The 20,279-nt window shown below is 42.8% G+C and overlaps 1 protein-coding gene across 1 annotated transcript in view; it reads left to right on the top strand.

Annotated features, from left to right (window-relative positions):
• Nucleotides 1-20,279, top strand: part of LOC139749429 (uncharacterized) — a 497,430-nt gene that overhangs the window by 438,604 nt on the left and 38,547 nt on the right. Inside the window, exon 3 of the mRNA XM_071663274.1 lies at nucleotides 11,470-12,637. Within this exon, the coding sequence (XP_071519375.1) occupies nucleotides 11,470-12,637 (1,168 nt within the window). The remainder of the gene's footprint in view (nucleotides 1-11,469; nucleotides 12,638-20,279) is intronic.

Raw genomic sequence — 20,279 nt, 5'->3', positions numbered from 1 at the left:
ACACCGAAATGACTCGAGAGACATCAAACAAGTGACCTCCTAGCTCTGTACAAACACCAATCCTACCAGCAATACACTTGTGTGAAACCACACTCACCAGGCATGCGAGTTACTCTTTCCCGCCTACTCGCTGGACATCACCCACCCCTACTGTGGCCGACAACATTACAAAATGCCATGTTAACATATCTCAAGACCCTTCATATCCACGATGCAACTACCACAATGAAGACACTGAACACTTAGATTACCCCGCACCTGCGCACTGGGACATACATCACCATTACACTTCACAACCTGTGGACATGCACAGAAACAAATAAGAAAGCTATAGAATTCAAATTATTCTCAAGAAGGCAATAAGTATCATTGACTGGACATACTGACACCCTAGCCACATTATATACACAACACCGCCATGAAAATACTAACAGTGACCTGTTCTATATCGAACGACATTCAGAAAACGTTGATTTTCACCATCTGCAGCCTAGGGCGTCATCTGACTTTACCTGCTGTGACTTCTTGCTCAAGATGTTACCACTTGCAGGTGAAATCCAGAAAACATCCTCGCTACTCTAAGAAATTTTGAAAATCACAAACCTAACATAGTGGTATGTAAGAAAAAAATTATCATAATTAGATTTCTAAAAAAAATAAAATAAAATAAAAGTCATATTCTTAATGCAGTCATTATATCTTTCAAAATAATTCACAATGAAATTATGAGTTTGCTCTTGAAATGGGCAAAGGCAGAATAGGAAAAAAAATCATGATTAAATCATTGCTATCATTCTTTAATAAGATGCTGGATTAATCTGCTGGATTAATATTAATATAGAGAAGAATCTCCAACGAAAACAGTTCTTTAGCTACTGAATCATATCTGATAATGCAAGTCAAACATCTGACCAATCATTGATACTTGATCCTAATAATAAGATTAAGTGATTCAATTTAAAACACCCAGTAGATCATACATCTGTACATGTTTTCTATCTGCAACACAATTCTTCCTCTTCTTCTCTTTCCAGGATATCAGTTCTCCAACATGATCTCATGCACATAACTTTATCAGACAAATCTACTTAATATTGTCTGCATTTATAAAAATATTAGGAACCCATTTCAAAGATTTCTTGTCTTCAGAACTTGGTGGGACAGAAAAATAATATATCAAACTTCAAGGTTAATACTAGGAAAAAAAAAATCAATCTTAAAGAACTGAAATTCTAAACTTTCATGACCACTTGTGAACCCTGTAGACCCCAGTAGCTGATACTATTAATGTTGTATTTGGTCTATGATCTATCTAAAATTTACGAGAAAAATCAAACCATTATATTTTTCTATATTACCGGGTGATTTATCATACCCGATAGTCCAATGATTAACCTGCCCCGACCCTGCAAAACCTGTGAGAACTGGGAACTTTGACAAGGCTGATATAGTATGTATTTAACACTATATTCCCAATAGAAGTCTACTTATTTTTCATCTGCGTTTCCCAAAACATTCGCTAGCGGCGGAAGAAGCCTATCCTTTACATACACTTATAATAAAGTTTTGTTTTTTTTTCGTGCCATTAACGCTTTCCAAATATCTGCCTTGAACATACGCACCCCAGGCCTCAGCCAGGTACCCACTTATCAACCAACCTAGAAGGGAGGATGAATATCTGAGATGGATGTAGGAGTGACTGACATTCCTAGGGTCCTAACTCAAGCGGGTCCAAACCTGGGTTGGCCCATGATAATGTGGTTCATGACGCGAACCATTACACCACTTTCTTTAAATGGTTGTATAAACCTACTTTCCCCATGCATCCATTCACGGCAAATGAGTCGGCGGGGTGCAGTTGGTACATTGTACCCAGGCCCGGGGGTCCAAATGGGGGCCCGAGAATTTCCAGGGATCTCAGAAAATGTTTGCATATCCTGAAGACTAGCATTCACATTTTGTGCGAGCCTACAAAGTTGAAATATTCTTAAAACACATGTAAAGTAGACACTACTGAACTGTAATACTTCAGTGAACACTGAAGATATTGTGAACATATTCTTAAAGGAGACCCGAAATACTAAGTGAACACTGAACAGATATTGTGAACATATTCTTAAAGGAGACCCGAAATACTAAGTGAACACTGAACAGATATTGTGAACATATTCTTAAAGGAGACCCGAAATACTAAGTGAACACTGAACAGATATTGTGAACATATTCTTAAAGGAGACCCGAAAGAAACTTTGAAACCTCTGATAAAAATTCCTCTCAGAGGCTGTCCATCTGTAAAACAAGTTGTTCACGATCCTAGTGCACGACTGACCGCCCTTTTCATCTGGCCTCCATAATCATCACATAAATCAATCTTACAGAGAATAGTTGCTTCTGTACACTGCTCTGGTGGCTCTTAAAATATTTCACCAAGACTGCAGATAATAAGTGATGGGAAATCAATAGTTTGTCCAAGGTTTTACGTATTCCGTAGTGTTACTAACCTAATCATGACATCGAGACTCGAGATCATCAAGATGTACCACACACAAAACAAGTTGCCAGGAGGGGAAAAAATCAGTTTTGAGGATACAGTTTACTGACGCAGACAGAAACGATCAAATCATCACAAGTACTGGAAAACAAAGACAAAAATCCTGGAAAAATAAACAACCTCCAAGCTTTCGACTGTAAATCTAGCCATTGTCAAGGATCGTTAACAATGGCTTTAAGTACAATGTAAAGCTTTGAGTTTGTGTGTTTATTTTTGCGGAGAGTTTACTCATATCATTGCTCCACTTGCGTCCGAGAATTCCACAAAGAACTGAGAGAGATGAAAATAAGCTAACCAAGGAAACCGAGAAATGAGTAATGGCATTTTAATTAAACGTCGTATGTAGGACTAAACTTATCAGCCTTTGGAAGAGAATCAGGCCACGACCAGTACGTCATGCTTGATATATAAGCTATAAAGTAGACATTTAATGTAACGTTTTCTTTACCTTGAACATCCATAAATTCGAACATGTCCAAACATATGATTAGTCACCCAGTGGTCTTTAACCCGCTCCAAGTATGGCCTAACATTTACCGCAGGTTGGATATCGACTGCTAGTTTGCCAGATTCCACACAATACACATCAAATACATAAAAATATATATACATTCGAAAAGTTATTTCTACTTACCTTATCCATATGATGAAGCAGCGCTGGTGGTGGTGGTGGTGGTGGTGTGTGTGAATCACTCGGCAATACTAATGGTAAAACATATTTCGAATCAAACACAACACCTCGAAACTTCAGCCCAAAATGTAACTTCTATGCACTCTAGTTCCATATCGAAATCTATTATGTCCACTTTTAAGAAGCAAAAAAATCTTATCACATAACAATCGTTAGGTTTGATTCACTAGTAAGACAGGCACTAGGCTTAGATTGCTACCAAGTAATAATGTTTATAGCGTCCTCGTCTTGCCATAATCTTAGGGAAATGTTCTCGTCACTCACAACTGAAAACAAGAGACAGCGCACTTAATTAATTTGTATATCTACTCGCTTGTAGACAATTATGCACCTCTAAGACACTGAACACTTGCCCATTATTCAAAATGGTTAACTTAAGTACTTCAAATATCTTCTTATAACAGTCCCATAAATACACACAGTATACGTACACAAATAGGATCACCGTCCAACGTCCACCACGGTGCGTGCCCGACCCTGCCCGGCTGTCACACACACACACCAGACGCCGCTATGGCGGCAGAGACTCCAAGTAGTTTCGTTCGTCCATATTTTTCGCAAGTCGTTCAGATTCCTAGTGCTTGTCTGACGGCCATTTTCAATATCAAATGAGATCAGTAGCATCATGACGTACCCCTAACGTATGATATAAGAATTCGTATTAAAAAAAAAAAGACAAATTATAGTTATTTGGAAACGATAGCTCTTTAGAATTGCTGGTTATCGCTAAACAAACGGCTGCTACCACCCCCTAACATGCATGACTGGAGACAATCTCTTAAGTTAGGATGAAGTAACTTTTCCCTGTAATACTGACCATCATGCACTATATAATGAATTCAGGAATGAACATTTTGCCTTACCTTGTTGTGTTTGCCATGATAAAACCTTGTTCCTGATGTAATAATGATAATTTGTAGCCTCTTCTGTTTCATTCTTATTCCCCGTTATGCTCGGCTGTTCTCCTAACTTGATGAAGCTGCACATCTTATCATTCATCACTGTAATGAGAGACTCAGTTGTTTCTTGTGTCCAGTGTTATAGGGAGGATCAAGTATATACACACTCCGGAACATGACACACGCATCAACTCATGCTCAATGTGTTACAAGCAAAACATGAACTCCTAGGAGCTACACTTTTAAAAGTACTTATTACTTTCTTCATTTTACTCAGTTGTTCGAAACGTCAATAGAAAGCAATGTGACCAGTTATACCACCATTGCATCCGATCCCCTGTCAGTCCTGAATTCAATCATTTCATCCACATCAGTTGTCTTATTACATATAGCCTCCGCTATCTACCCCTCCTCCATGCACCCTCTACTTCCCGTGTTGCATCTCTTCACCAGCCTATCATCTGCCGTACCTTCTACACGGCCATACCGATAAAGATTATTTCCATCCATATACTTTTCTTACGACTTCTTCACACCACGCAGCCTCCTCATACCATTGTATCCTCGCAATTCCAACCATACTATCCAAATTATCCATTTGTGGTGCCCTCATCTTTTACCTAACTGTAGTTTTCACCATTCACCGCAGCTTTCAGTGCATGACCAATTCTCTTGCCTTGCATGACCACCTTCAACTTCCAGTTTCCCAACTGCCAACCTTACCAATCTTTTCTCCCATAAAACTTCCAAATCTTCACCATGTAAACTGAGCTTACACTCTAACTTCCCCTTCCTTCTACAAACCAGCGTCTTAACTCTATATTTGTAGTCATTTTCCTCCTCTTCCTCAAACACACACACACACACACACACACACACACACATACACACACACATCATGATCATCATCATCATCGGACCGACCCACCAGTCTACCCAACACCTTCTCTGATGCTAACAGCACACTATCATCAGTACACAACAGCTGTGACAACGTCCACTCTGTTCCTCCGAGGTTCAGTATCCTATCACAATCACTCCACCTTCCTCCCCCGCCCTACATAATAATCTAGCCATAAAAACATTAAATAATCACGCTGCCACATAGCTTTGTCGCTCCCCCACATATACTGGCAACTGCCCACTCATACATCATCAAATATTCATTCACTTATACACGACTTCCATTAGAGAAGAAAACTGAAAAGAAAACTCTTAACTTCATTCGGAAGTGTTACATGCACGCCACACGTAATCAAGACTAAACCATTACCGACTGTCTTTTCTTCATATTTACCATCGCTTTCCAAAACATGTGATACTTTAAAAATCATATTTAATTGGCCATCACTTTTATTAAACTATGACTGTTCTTTCCTTTTTTTTCTATAAAATTAAAAAGTGAGATTCTTTTAAACTGTTTTTATAGGAACTGTGTTACATATGAAACACACTAAAACCTATGAGTTTTACTCGAGTGCAATCTGTCATTCACCACAATTTGAATTTCTTTGTAATTTTATGTCTAATGTTACTACATGATTAGCGTTAACAAAATCTTATCCTTGTTTTCATCATATTTATATCAACTGGTCATCAAAAAATTTGACTTTTTTTGTCCCACAGACTAATATAGGTGGACCTTATAGTACTTTTTACGCTGAACTCGGATATCTTTAGATTTTTTTTATCAAGCATATGGTTTTTAAGTGACAGAGCAATTGAACGTTACAAAAATGTATATTACTCATTCACAAATAATGCTGGTATTACACTTAAAAAACTTACCTTTGAAGTGAAGAAGTGTGGGACTTTCGGCTATGTTTGGCCTCAGAAACATCCCTCCTTCAGTGTCCAGCAGTAACCTGCCAACACAGAGGGGCTTCACTCCTTGCTACCACTTTTCCATGTCCAAAATGTCCTGGTGAAATCTTTCGCCATGCTCATCATTGATTGCCCCAAGATTTTCTGGGAAAAACCTTAAGTGCAAATCCAAAAAAAGTGAATTTTTAGACTCATATTGGAACCCAGAGCTTTATATGAAGTCAATTGATCTTTTCCATCACAGTAGTTTTCTGTGATTCCCCAGAATATCTCTGCAAACTTTTAGCTTCATCGAATTTTTCATCTCGAAGCAGTTCCCTTATCTGTAGTCCTGCAAAGATACCCTCCTTGAATTTTTCATCGCTGGTTCTGGGGAATTTATTCCTCAAATATGTGAACCTATGGCCAGTTTTATTCATACCTTTAACGAAGTTCTTCATCAACCCGAGCTTAATAGGCAAAAGGAGGCAGATTAATTTTCTCGTGATCAACAAGAGGAGGATTGATGACATTCTTCTTCCATAGAGTCAGTGATGTTCGTTTTGGCCACATTTTCTTGACAATGATTTTTCTTGTCTCGGCTGACCCACTCACAGAGGAAACAACAGAACCTCATGTTGCATACCGATCAAAAGTGCCACAACCTTTAGGTCACCACATACATTCCACTTAAAGTCTCCATATTCTTTTTTTCCAAAAGAAGTTTCATGTTATCATACGATTCCTTCATGTTAGCAGCTGCGTGAGCCAAAGGAACGGAGGGGAACTTATTTCCGTTGTGGAGCAGAACCGCTTTCAAGCGTACTTTGATGAGTCAGTAAACAAGCGCCGCTCTTCTTTGTTATATTCGTGGTCAGTTGCCTCCATAACAGAACGAACATCATTGCAAAACACCAGAGTATCTTCAAGGGAGAAAAAGTCTTTGAAAACGACATGGCGGTCACGATTAAATTTAACAAACTTTAGTTTCATTCTGGAAAAGATTCCAGTCCTTTAACCTCGAACCCAAAAGTTCGACTTGCTTCTTAGACAAATTTTAATCACGGACGAGATCATTAAGATCTCCTTAACTCAGCAAATGTGGTTCACTTGAAAGACACCTTGCTTCAAATACTGGATCCAAACTGTCCTCTACTTGGTCTACTTTTTAATCACCAGATTCATCGTCACTCAGCGTCATGTTTCTTGGTGGCTCTGGCACAGGTAACTCCTGACTGTGAGGTACTGGCCTCATAGCAGCTGGTAAATTAAGATAATCAACAGTATGTTTGGATTTTGATGTTATACCATTTGTATTTGTCTGTCAGGCAGAAGTAGCAGTGTGAAGCGTGATCTTTGTGTTCTCTCCAAACTACAAGAATAGTAAAAGGCTGGTGGTGGGCGTGAACCTTCTGGCCCATGTTGCGAGAAGCCTGACACATGTGACACAACAAATATGGGGGTCCAACTCTCATCCTGGTCACCCACTTTACAACCAAAGTTATGCTCAGAACATTTTGTTAATGAGGGATTTGAAGGAATGTTTTTGTGATATGAATGTCCGTTCACTGCAGCTGGATCAGAAAGAATTCGGACAATTTACACAGTTTGTGGGCATTATAATGGTGGCTGGGGTGTCAACACAACACTGGGGTACACAACAGCACAATCTGTCAACAGACTGGAAAAGACACTTGTTTACACATTACGTTCTGGCCCACCACTGACACAGAACTGCTGCTCTGCATCACGTGACCACTGGTTGAATATCACAACAACATTTCCAGTCGTGTTTCTGCAGGCCCCTGCTGGTGACTCATTGATCTAGGCTTGTGCTTTCTAAAAGAAGTTATTGCTCTTCACAAACAATGAAAATACCTGTGTTTGTTGAATATGTTGTTTCATATGCTCCGTAGAGCACTGGTACATACATACTGTACGTAATGATATACGAGTACGCTGGAACAAAGAAAAAAATGTGACAGAAATCCTAAAAACATAATTGGATTCAGCGTGCAGAAAAAATACATAAGAAACATATTTTTTCCATGGGGCAAAATCTTTGTTGATCAGTGATTGTTCAATGTCTAACGTACAAAATATATTTTTCGAGTTATATACTCGGTAGTGGTTCTCTACAGTTTTTTTTTTTTTTAATCATTTAGGAATATTCTATATATAATAAAGCGTTTCCGGGACCCTTAACCCAATATAATGATCGGATGGATATTTTTTCAACGTGGGAGGCTCAAGTAATGACTGAAGCTGAGGGATTTGAAAATCTGAAACCTTCTCTCTCTCTCTCTCTCTCTCTCTCTCTCTCTCTCTCTCTCTCTCTCTCTCTCTCTCTCTCTCTCTCTCTCTCTCTCTCCATGGTAAGAGGCCTTCCCTGGCTCTGTTGTCTGAATCACGAGTATCTCAGTACAACTTTATAACGTTATTCTTAAACACGTATGAGCAAGACACTACCTCCCTGATACACACCACCCACCCACACATCCCCTCACACGATCGTACCCGGGCCTCCTACCCATCTATCACTCCCTCCTTCGCTACCTCCCCCGCCTCTCCATTCAACTCAACGTCCACCACACAAGAACCCCCCACGACCTCCGTCCCCCATACAACCCTATATCCAATACTTCTATCTCAAATTCCTCCCAGAACGCGCGTTAACCTCCACGTCCTCCACTTCTGTATCATCACCTGCAACACATGTAACCATTACTAGCATCATCACCTTCCCACACTTGACGGCTGGCTGATCATCGTAATGTGCTGGCGGACTTCCACGAACATTTCATCCCATATTGATCCTTGGTCAAGTGCGACTCGCCCTCTCTTGCCATAACCAGGTGTATCAACCAGCAGGCCTGGCCTCTTACACCGCCTCACAACATTGCCTCACCCAATCTGAAACTTAGAGTCTAATTTTCTCTTCCAGAAATACATCTCGACCAAATCGGTTTCAGGCACAAGCAGACCACATTTAGAAAATGGTCCTCGGGTGTTCACTTGCCTCTCGTACTGCCCAACGGTGAAACAACCAGAACAAACAGGAAAATGTTATTCATGACGGGGAAGTAAATGATGAATGCTACGTGTGAATGATGCATGATAACAGGACCATGGCGCGTGACCCGGACAACCTGCCACAGTACGAGAGGTGGTGTGAGTACTGACGGAGGTGATGTGACTACTGACGGAGGTGGTGTGACTACTGACGGAGGTGATGTGACTACTGACGGAGGTGGTGTTAGTACTGACGGAGGTGATGTTACTACTGACGGAGGTGGTGTTAGTACTGACGGAGGTGATGTTACTACTGACGGAGGAGGTGTTAGTACTGACGGAGGTGATGTTACTACTGACGGAGGTGGTGTTAGTACTGACGGAGGTGATGTGACTACTGACGAAGGTGATGTTAGTACTGACGGAGGTGATGTGACTACTGACGGAGGTGGTGTTAGTACTGACGGAGGTGATGTTACTACTGACGGAGGAGGTGTTAGTACTGACGGAGGTGATGTGACTACTGACGGAGGTGGTGTGACTACTGACGGAGGTGGTGTTAGTACTGACGGAGGTGATGTTACTACTGACGAAGGTGATGTTAGTACTGACGGAGGTGATGTGACTACTGACGGAGGTGGTGTTAGTACTGACGGAGGTGATGTGACTACTGACGGAGGTGGTGTTAGTACTGACGGAGGTGATGTGACTACTGACGGAGGTGGTGTGACTACTGACGGAGGTGGTGTTAGTACTGACGGAGGTGATGTGACTACTGACGGAGGTGATGTGAGGACTGACGGAGGAGGTGTTAGTACTGACGGAGGAGGTGTGAGTACTGACGGAGGTGATGTGAGTACTGACGGAGGTGATGTGAGTACTGACGGAGGTGGTGTGAGTACTGACGGAGGTGATGTGAGTACTGACGGAGGTGATGTGAGTACTGACGGAGGAGGTGTTAGTAATGACGGAGGTGGTGTTAGTACCGACGGAGGAGGTGTTAGTACTGACGGAGGTGGTGTGAGTACTGACGGAGGTGATGTGAGTACTGACGGAGGAGGTGTTAGTACTGACGGAGGAGGTGTTAGTAATGACGGAGGTGATGTGAGTACTGACGGAGGTGGTGTTAGTACTGACGGAGGTGATGTGAGTACTGACGGAGGTGATGTGAGTACTGACGGAGGAGGTGTTAGTACCGACGGAGGTGGTGTTAGTACCGACGGAGGAGGTGTTAGTACTGACGGAGGAGGTGTTAGTACTGACGGAGGAGGTGTGAGTACTGACGGAGTAGGTGTTAGTACCGACGGAGATGGTGTTAGTACTGACGGAGGTGATGTGAGTACTGACGGAGGTGGTGTGAGTACTGACGGAGATGGTGTTAGTACTGACGGAGGTGATGTGAGTACTGACGGAGGTGCTGCTATTACTGACGGAGGTGGTGTTAGTACCGACGGAGGTGTTAGTACTGACGTAGGTGGTGTTAGTACCGACGGAGGTGGTGTTAGTACTGACGAAGGTGGTGTTAATACTGACGGAAGTGGCGTTAGTAAAGACGTAATGGGTTTAGTACTGACAAAGATGGCATTGATACTGACGGAGGTGCTGTTCGTACTGACGACAGAAACAGTGTAGTACAAGTTGCAGTGATTTTATTACACATGTAATGACTGTATTACATATTGACGCAGGTAACGTTATGACTGTATCACACAGAACAGTCACACATTGACGCAGGTAACGTTATGACTGTATCACACAGAACAGTCACACATTGACGCAGGTAACGTTATGACTGTATCATAGTCACGCATTGACGCAGGTAAAGTTATGACTGTATCACACAGTCACACATTGACGCAGGTAACGTTATGACTGTATCACACAGAACAGTCACACATTGACGCACGTAACGTTATGACTGTATCAAACAGTCATACATTGACGCAGGTAACGTTATGACTGTATCATAGTCACACATTGACGCAGGTAACGTTATGACTGTATCATAGTCACACATTGACGCAGGTAAAGTTATGACTGTATCACACAGTCACACATTGACGTAGGTAACGTTATGACTGTATCAAACAGTCATACATTGACGTAGGTAACGTTATGACTGTATCATAGTCACACATTGACGCAGGTAACGTTATGACTGTATCATAGTCACACATTGACGCAGGTAAAGTTATGACTGTATCACACAGTCACACATTGACGTAGGTAACGTTATGACTGTATCAAACAGTCATACATTGACGTAGGTAACGTTATGACTGTATCATAGTCACACATTGACGCAGGTAACGTTATGACTGTATCATAGTCACACATTGACGCAGGTAACGTTATGACTGTATCATAGTCACACATTGACGCAGGTAAAGTTATGACTGTATCACACAGTCACACATTGACGTAGGTAACGTTATGACTGTATCATAGTCACACATTGACGTAGGTAATAACGTTATAACAGTGCATATCTAACGTCCCCCTTCCGTCCACAGGCCACAAGTCACACCAGGTCGAGTATGGGTCCTCAACTTCACCTCACTGACCTGGCATGACCTGGGACAGCCCCAAGACGACATGCGAGGGGGTCATGAGGTCAAAAGCGGAGACTCAGGGAAGGAAATAGATTCTTTGTCGGCAGGGAGCGCAGCAGGGGCCGGCCAGAGGACCACAGAGCCGCTGGTCTTCTGTCCGTGGTCTCAGGGTCTGGTGGCCCTCTACAGCGTTAACAACTCCTCCAGTACCTGGCTCAGGCCCTACACCAGTGCCAGCTGGCACATACTCGATCAGAAGTTCACCTTCCCCTCAGGAGCGGCGTCTGTGGTAGCCAGCTGGTGCGGCCGACTGCGTGACACTCTCTGGCTCCTGACTGCCACCAGCTACAACACGCTGGAGACGCAGGCCACGACGGTGGACGGGCCTCCTGTCAACACCGGCAGACAGACTCTCTGGAAGCTGGACCACACGGCCAAGTGGTCGGCCATAGAACTAGTGATGGACAGAGAAAACGTGTTCAGTTGGCGTCACAACTTGCGGAGCTGGAGTGACGAGCGTGGCGACCTGTTCCTCCTGCAGAGACGAGAGAACGCGAGTGATTCCCTGCGTGTGGTGAAGTTCGACACAGTGTCGGGCACACGGACTATCCTCTCCCTGCAGCCCAGCCGACACGGCGGCGGGGTCTGGATCCCCAGCGCATCTGGGGAACTCTACTCCTTATTTTCTGACTCCCAGGGCTCCTGGATCAAGACATTTAGCTACTATACTGGTGTTGTTTTAAGCAAAGAGAGGACGCAGCTCCCCGGCCATGTTGATAACCTGTTGGTCAAGATCAACGGGACGATATACAACACCATCCCTCGGTGCAGCCAGGGGCCTCCCCCGGCGGCGGGGGTGGGCGGTCAGGCAGCAAGACCCACGGTACACTTGTATCATCTGGCCCTGTCGTCTGGGTGTCCGCGGGGCAACACACGCGCTGCAACGCTACAACAGAGCAACACTGCTGCAGCCACCACCTCCCACATCTCTACCGGTCCACACACCCGTCGCTTCTCCGAAATCCAGACTAAGGTTGGGGAAGGGAGGAGGGCCGGAGCAGACGCGTCCCCCAGTCCCCCTCATCAAGCTGGACGCGACAATATCCCCATCTTCGTCACAGATGGCACGGTGAGTTGCAGTGGACGGCAGGTACTGAGGTAACCACGTCAATACGTGAGTGTGTCATAACCTGTTACTTATCCTACTACTACATGGCACGGTGAGTTGCAGTGGACGGCAGGTACTGAGGTAACCACGTCAATACGTGAGTGTGTCATAACCTGTTACTTATCCTTCTACTACATGGCACGGTGAGTTGCAGTGGACGGCAGGTACTGAGGTAACCACGTCAATACGTGAGTGTGTCATAACCTGTTACTTATCCTACTACTACATGGCACGGTGAGTTGCAGTGGACGGCAGGTACTGAGGTAACCACGTCAATACGTGAGTGTGTCATAACCTGTTACTTATCCTACTACTACATGGCACGGTGAGTTGCAGTGGACGGCAGGTACTGAGGTAACCACGTCAATACGTGAGTGTGTCATAACCTGTTACTTATCCTTCTACTACATGGCACGGTGAGTTGCAGTGGACGGCAGGTACTGAGGTAACCACGTCAATACGTGAGTGTGTGATAACCTGTTACTTATCCTACTACTACATGGCACGGTGAGTTGCAGTGGACGGCAGGTACTGAGGTAACCACGTCAATACGTGAGTGTGTGATAACCTGTTACTTATCCTTCTACTACATGGCACGGTGAGTTGCAGTGGACGGCAGGTACTGAGGTAACCACGTCAATACGTGAGTGTGTCATAACCTGTTACTTATCCTTCTACTACATGGCACGGTGAGTTGCAGTGGACAGCAGGTACTGAGGTAACCACGTCAATACGTGAGTGTGTCATAACCTGTTACTTATCCTTCTACTACATGGCACGGTGAGTTGCAGTGGACGGCAGGTACTGAGGTAACCACGTCAATACGTGAGTGTGTCATAACCTGTTACTTATCCTACTACTACATGGCACGGTGAGTTGCAGTGGACGGCAGGTACTGAGGCAACCACGTCAATACGTGAGTGTGTCATAACCTGTTACTTATCCTACTACTACATGGCACGGTGAGTTGCAGTGGACGGCAGGTACTGAGGTAACCACGTCAATACGTGAGTGTGTCATAACCTGTTACTTATCCTACTACTACATGGCACGGTGAGTTGCAGTGGACGGCAGGTACTGAGGTAACCACGTCAATACGTGAGTGTGTCATAACCTGTTACTTATCCTACTACTACAGTGGTAGAGAGTTGCACACACGTGTGGCTACATCATCTGAAGTGTCTCCACCGTCAGAACACATTCTACATTTTTGAATGCTCGTCACATTCACAATCTTATTCACTAAGTTTACTCCACTAATCTACTGCTCTTGTAATTAATTTTTTGTTTGTTTGTTTATCACTTGATTCCAGGTTATGTCTGAACTCTGGTTGTTCCATCCCTGCAACTTTCGCAGAAATGTTCACTGTCTACTTCATCAAGCTGGTTTAAAAACTTAGGTTGTTATCAGGTAGCCCCTTACTTTTCTCTCTTTCATGGTGGGCAGATCTATGGCCTCCAGTCATACCCTGTTATTCAGCTTTCTTAAATCTGGTACCATCTTTGTTGCCCTCCTCTGGACCTTCTCTTTTAGCTCTTTGTGCTTCTTTAAGTGCGGTGATCAAACCCTATCCATACACATGAATGTTATTCTAAAACTAACACATACTTTGTCTCCTCCTATGAGTTATTAACGCGAGATTTGAGCGTCAGATAAAGAAGGATGTTCACTCGTAAGTGTCTAACACAAACAAACACACTCTCGCAGCTGATCTCCAATGTAATGTTCATATAAAACTCCTCTTTCGCTGTGTCTCATACTCGTTATTTCACATCTACTCGAGTTGAATTTCATCAGCTTTGAATAAGACCAATCATTATTGAGTTTGTCGAAGTCCCATTATAAGGTCATGCATTTCCCAGATTATGTTACTGTAGAAATTGTTGACTTCTGTGTACTTCCATGCTAAATCTTCAAGCCAAATTTCATTTCTGCCCTTCTTATGTTCCCATCCACCTACATATATATTCTTTCTTTTCTTTCATACTATTCGCCATTTCCCGCGCTAGCAAGGTAGCGTTAAGAACAGAGGACTGGAACTTTGAGGGAATATCCTCATCTGGCCCCCTTCTCTGTTCCCTCTTTTGGAAAATTAAAGAAAACTGAGAGGGAGGATTTCCAGACCCCCGCTCCCTTCCCTTTTAGTCGCCTTCTACGACACGCAGGGAATACGTGGGAAGTATTCTTTCTCCCCTATCCCCAGGGATATATATATATATATATATATATATATATATATATATATATATATATATATATATATATATATATATATATATATATATAACTACGAACAAAGTGTATAGGAGCGCGCACCTTCATAGAACATACAAACCTCCAACAGCCAGGATCGAACCCGGGACCCCTGTGCAACAGGCGGGAATGCTAACCGATAGGCTATGGGCCTGGCTAATAGGAAATAACTATTCGAATACTATGTACTCGAATACCCTTCGTCTCACATTGGTGAACAAAGTGGTCTACACCGGTCATTTCCCGCCTGTTGCACAGGGGTCCCGGGTTCGATTCTGGCTGTTGGAGGTTTGTATATATATATATATATATATATATATATATATATATATATATATATATATATATATATATATATATATATATATATATATATATATATAAATATATATATATATATATATATATATATATATATATATATATATATATATATATATATATATATATATATATATATATACACATATATTATCCCTGGGGATAGGGGAGAAAGAATACTTCCCACGTATTCCCTGCATGTCGTAGAAGGCGACTAAAAGGGGAGGGAGCGGGTGGATGGAAATCCTCCCCTCTCGCTTTTTTTTTAATTTTCCAAAAGAGGGAACAGAGAAGGGGGCCATGTGAGGATATTTCCTCAAAGGCCCAGTCCTCTGTTCTCAACGCTACCTCGCTAATGCGGGAAATGGCGAATAGTATGAAAGAAAGATATATATATATATATATATATATATATATATATTTTTTTTTTTTTATACTTTGTCGCTGTCTCCCGTGTTTGCGAGGTAGCGCAAGGAAACAGACGAAAGAAATGGCCCAACCCCCCCCCCCCCATACACATGTATATACATACGTCCACACACGCAAATATACATACCTACACAGCTTTCCATGGTTTACCCCAGACGCTTCACATGCCTTGATTCAATCCACTGACAGCACGTCAACCCCGGTATACCACATCGCTCCAATTCACTCTATTCCTTGCCCTCCTTTCACCCTCCTGCATGTTCAGGCCCCGATCACACAAAATCTTTTTCACTCCATCTTTCCACCTCCAATTTGGTCTCCCTCTTCTCCTCGTTCCCTCCACCTCCGACACATATATCCTCTTGGTCAATCTTTCCTCACTCATTCTCTCCATGTGCCCGAACCACTTCAAAACACCCTCTTCTGCTCTCTCAACCACGCTCTTTTTATTTCCACACATCTCTCTTACCCTTACGTTACTCACTCGATCAAACCACCTAACACCACACATTGTCCTCAAACATCTCATTTCCAGCACATCCATCCTCCTGCACACAACTCTATCCATAGCCCACGCCTCGCAACCATACAACATTGTTGGAACCACTATTCCTTCAAACATACCCATTTTTGCTTTCCGAGATAATGTTCTCGACTTCCACACATTCTTCAAGGCCCCCAGAATTTTCGCCCCCTCCCCCACCCTATGATCCACTTCCGCTTCCATGGTTCCATCCGCTGCCAGATCCACTCCCAGATATCTAAAACACTTCACTTCCTCCAGTTTTTCTCCATTCAAACTCACCTCCCAATTGACTTGACCCTCAACCCTACTGTACCTAATAACCTTGCTCTTATTCACATTTACTCTTAACTTTCTTCTTCCACACATTATGTGACATTCATTTTTTTTCATTCATTTCAAGCTAGAAGTTTCAGTTTTCTAAATTGTTTCTTACATTTTTCATATGTATATATATGTATGTGTGTGTGTGTGTATATGTGCGTATGTATGTGTATGTGTGTGTATGTGTATATGTATATATATATATATGTATATTATCCCTGGGGATAGGGGTGAAAGAATACTTCCCACGTATTCCTCGCGTGTCGTAGAAAGCGACTAGAGGGGACGGGAGCGGGGGGCCAGAAATCCTCCCCTCCTTGTATTAACTTTCTAAAATGGGAAACAGAAGATATATATATATATATATATATATATATATATATATATATATATATATATATATATATATATATATATATATACATATATATATATATATATTTTATTTATTTATTTTGCTTTGTCGCTGTCTCCCGCGTTAGCGAGGTAGCGCAAGGAAACAGACGAAAGAATGGCCCAACCCGCCCACATACACATGTATATACATACACGTCCACACACGCAAATATACATACCTATACATCTCAATGTACACATATATATACACACACGGACATATACATATATACACATGTACATAATTCATACTGTCTGCCTTTATTTGTTCCCATCGCCACCCCGCCACACATGGAATAACAGCCCCTTCCCCCCTCATGTGTGCGAGGTAGCGCTAGGAAAGACACCAAAGGCCCCATTCGTTCACACTCAGTCTCTAGCTGTCATGTAATAATGCACCGAAACCACAGCTCCCTTTCCACATCCAGGCCCCACACACTTTCCATGGTTTACCCCAGACGCTTCACATGCCCTGGTTCCATTGACAGCACGTCGACCCCGGTATACCACATCGTTCCAATTCACTCTATTCCTTGCACGCCTTTCACCCTCCTGCATGTTCAGGCCCCGATCACTCAAAATCTTTTTCACTCCATCTTTCCACCTCAAATTTGGTCTCCCACTTCTCCTCGTTCCCTCCACCTCTGACACATATATCCTCTTGGTCAATCTTTCCCCACTCATTCTCTCCATGTGACCAAACCATTTCAAAACACCCTCTTCTGCTCTCTTAACCACACTCTTTTTATTTCCACACATCTCTCTCACCCTTACATTACTTACTCGATCAAACCACCTCACACCACATACTGTCCTCAAACATCTCATTTCCAGCACATCCACCCTCCCCCGCACAACTCTATCCATAGCCCACGCCTCGCAACCATACAACATTGTTGGAACCACTATTCCTTCAAACATACCCATTTTTGCTTTCCGAGATAATGTTCTCGACTTCCAAACAGTCTTCAAGGCTCCCAGAATTTTCGCCCCCTCCCCCACCCTATGATTCACTTCCGCTTCCATGGTTCCATCCGCTGCCAAATCCACTCCCAGATATCTAAAACACTTTACCTCCTCCAGTTTTTCTCCATTCAAACTTACCTCCCAATTGACTTGACCCCCAACCCTACTGTACCTAATAACCTTGCTCTTATTCACATTTACCCTTAACTTTCTTCTTTCACACACTTTACCAAACTCAGTCACCAGCTTCTGCAGTTTCTTACATGAATCAGCCACCAGCGCTGTATCATCAGCGAACAACAACTGACTCACTTCCCAAGCTCTCTCATCCACAACAGACTGCATACTTGCCCCTCTTTCCAAAACTCTTGCATTCACCTCCCTAACAACCCCATCCATAAACAAATTAAACAACCATGGAGACATCGCACACCCCTGCCGCAAACCTACATTCACTGAGAACCAATCACTTTCCTCTCTTCCTACACGTACACATGCCTTACATCCTCGATAAAAACTTTTCACTGCTTCTAACAACTTGCCTCCCACACCATATATTCTTAAAACCTTCCACAGAGCATCTCTATCAACTCTATCATATGCCTTCTCCAGATCCATAAATGCTATATACAAATCCATTTGTTTTTCTAAGTATTTCTCACATACATTCTTCAAAGCAAACACCTGATCCACACATCCTGTACCACTTCTGAAACCACACTGCTCTTCCCCAATCTGATGCTCTGTACATGCCTTCACCCTCTCAATCAATACCCTCCCATATAATTTACCAGGAATACTCAACAAACTTATACCTCTGTAATTTGAGCACTCACTCTTATCCCCTTTGCCTTTGTACAATGGCACTATGCAAGCATTCCGCCAATCCTCAGGCACCTCACCATGAGTCATACATACATTAAATAACCTTACCAACCAGTCAACAATACAATCACCCCCTTTTTTAATGAATTCCACTGCAATACCATCCAAACCTGCTGCTTTGCCGGCTTTCATCTTCCGCAAAGCTTTTACTACCTCTTCTCTATCTACCAAATCATTTTCCCTAACCTCTCACTTTGCACACCACCTCGACCAAAACACCCTATATCTGCCACTCTATCATCAAACACATTCAACAAACCTTCAAAATACTCACTCCATCTCCTTCTCACATCACCACTACTTGTTATCACCTCCCCATTAGCCCCCTTCACTGAAGTTCCCATTTGCTCCCTTGTCTTACGCACTTTATTTACCTCCTTCCAGAACATCTTTTTATTCTCCCTAAAATTAAATGATACTCTCTCACCCCAACTCTCATTTGCCCTCTTTTCCACCTCTTGCACCTTTCTCTTGACCTCCTGCCTCTTTCTTTTATACCTCTCCCACTCATTTGCACCCTTTCCCTGCAAAAATCTTTCAACTGCCTCTCTCTTCTCTTTCACTAATAATCTTACTTCTTCATTCCACCACTCACTACCTTTTCTAATCAACCCACCTCCCACGCTTTTCATGCCACAAGCATCTTTTGCGCAATCCATCACTGATTCCCTAAATACATCCCATTCCTCCCCCACTCCCCTGACCTCCTTTGTTCTCACCTTTTTCCATTCTGTACTCAGTCTCTCCTGGTACTTCTTCACACAAGTCTCCTTCCCAAGCTCACTTACTCTCACCACTCTCTTCACCCCAACATTCTCTCTTCTTTTCTGAAAACCCCCACAAATCTTCACCTTCGCCTCCACAAGATAATGATCAGACATCCCTCCAGTTGCACTTCTCAGCACATTAACATCCAAAAGTCTCTCTTTCGTGCGTCTATCAATTAACACGTAATCCAATAACGCTCTCTAGCCATCTCTCCTACTTACATACGTATACTTAAGTATATCTCGCTTTTTAAACCAGGTATTCCCAATCACCAGTCCTTTTTCAGCACATAAATCTACAAGCTCTTCACCATTTCCATTTACAACAATGAACACTCCATGTATACCAATTATTCCCTCAACTGTCACATTACTCACCTTTGCATTCAAATCACCCATCACTATAACCCGGTCTTGTGCATCAAAACCACTAACACACTCATTCAGCTGCTCCCAAAACACTTACCTCTCATGATCTTTCTTCTCATGCCCAGGTGCATATGCACCAATAATCACCCATCTCTCTCCATCAACTTTCAGTTTTACCCATATCAATCTAGAATTTACTTTCTTACACTCTATCACATACTCCCACAACTCCTGTTTCAGGAGTACTGCTACTCCTTCCCTTGCTCTTGTCCTCTCACTAACCCCTGACTTTACTCCCAAGACATTCCCAAACCACTCTTTCCCTTTACCCTTTAGCTTCGTTTCACTCAGAGCCAAAACATCCAGGTT

This window comes from Panulirus ornatus, chromosome 7 (genome assembly GCF_036320965.1).
Source record: "Panulirus ornatus isolate Po-2019 chromosome 7, ASM3632096v1, whole genome shotgun sequence".
NCBI classification, from domain to species: domain Eukaryota; kingdom Metazoa; phylum Arthropoda; class Malacostraca; order Decapoda; family Palinuridae; genus Panulirus; species Panulirus ornatus.
Note: the sequence above shows the minus strand (reverse complement) of the source record. Positions and strands in the feature narration are given on the sequence as shown.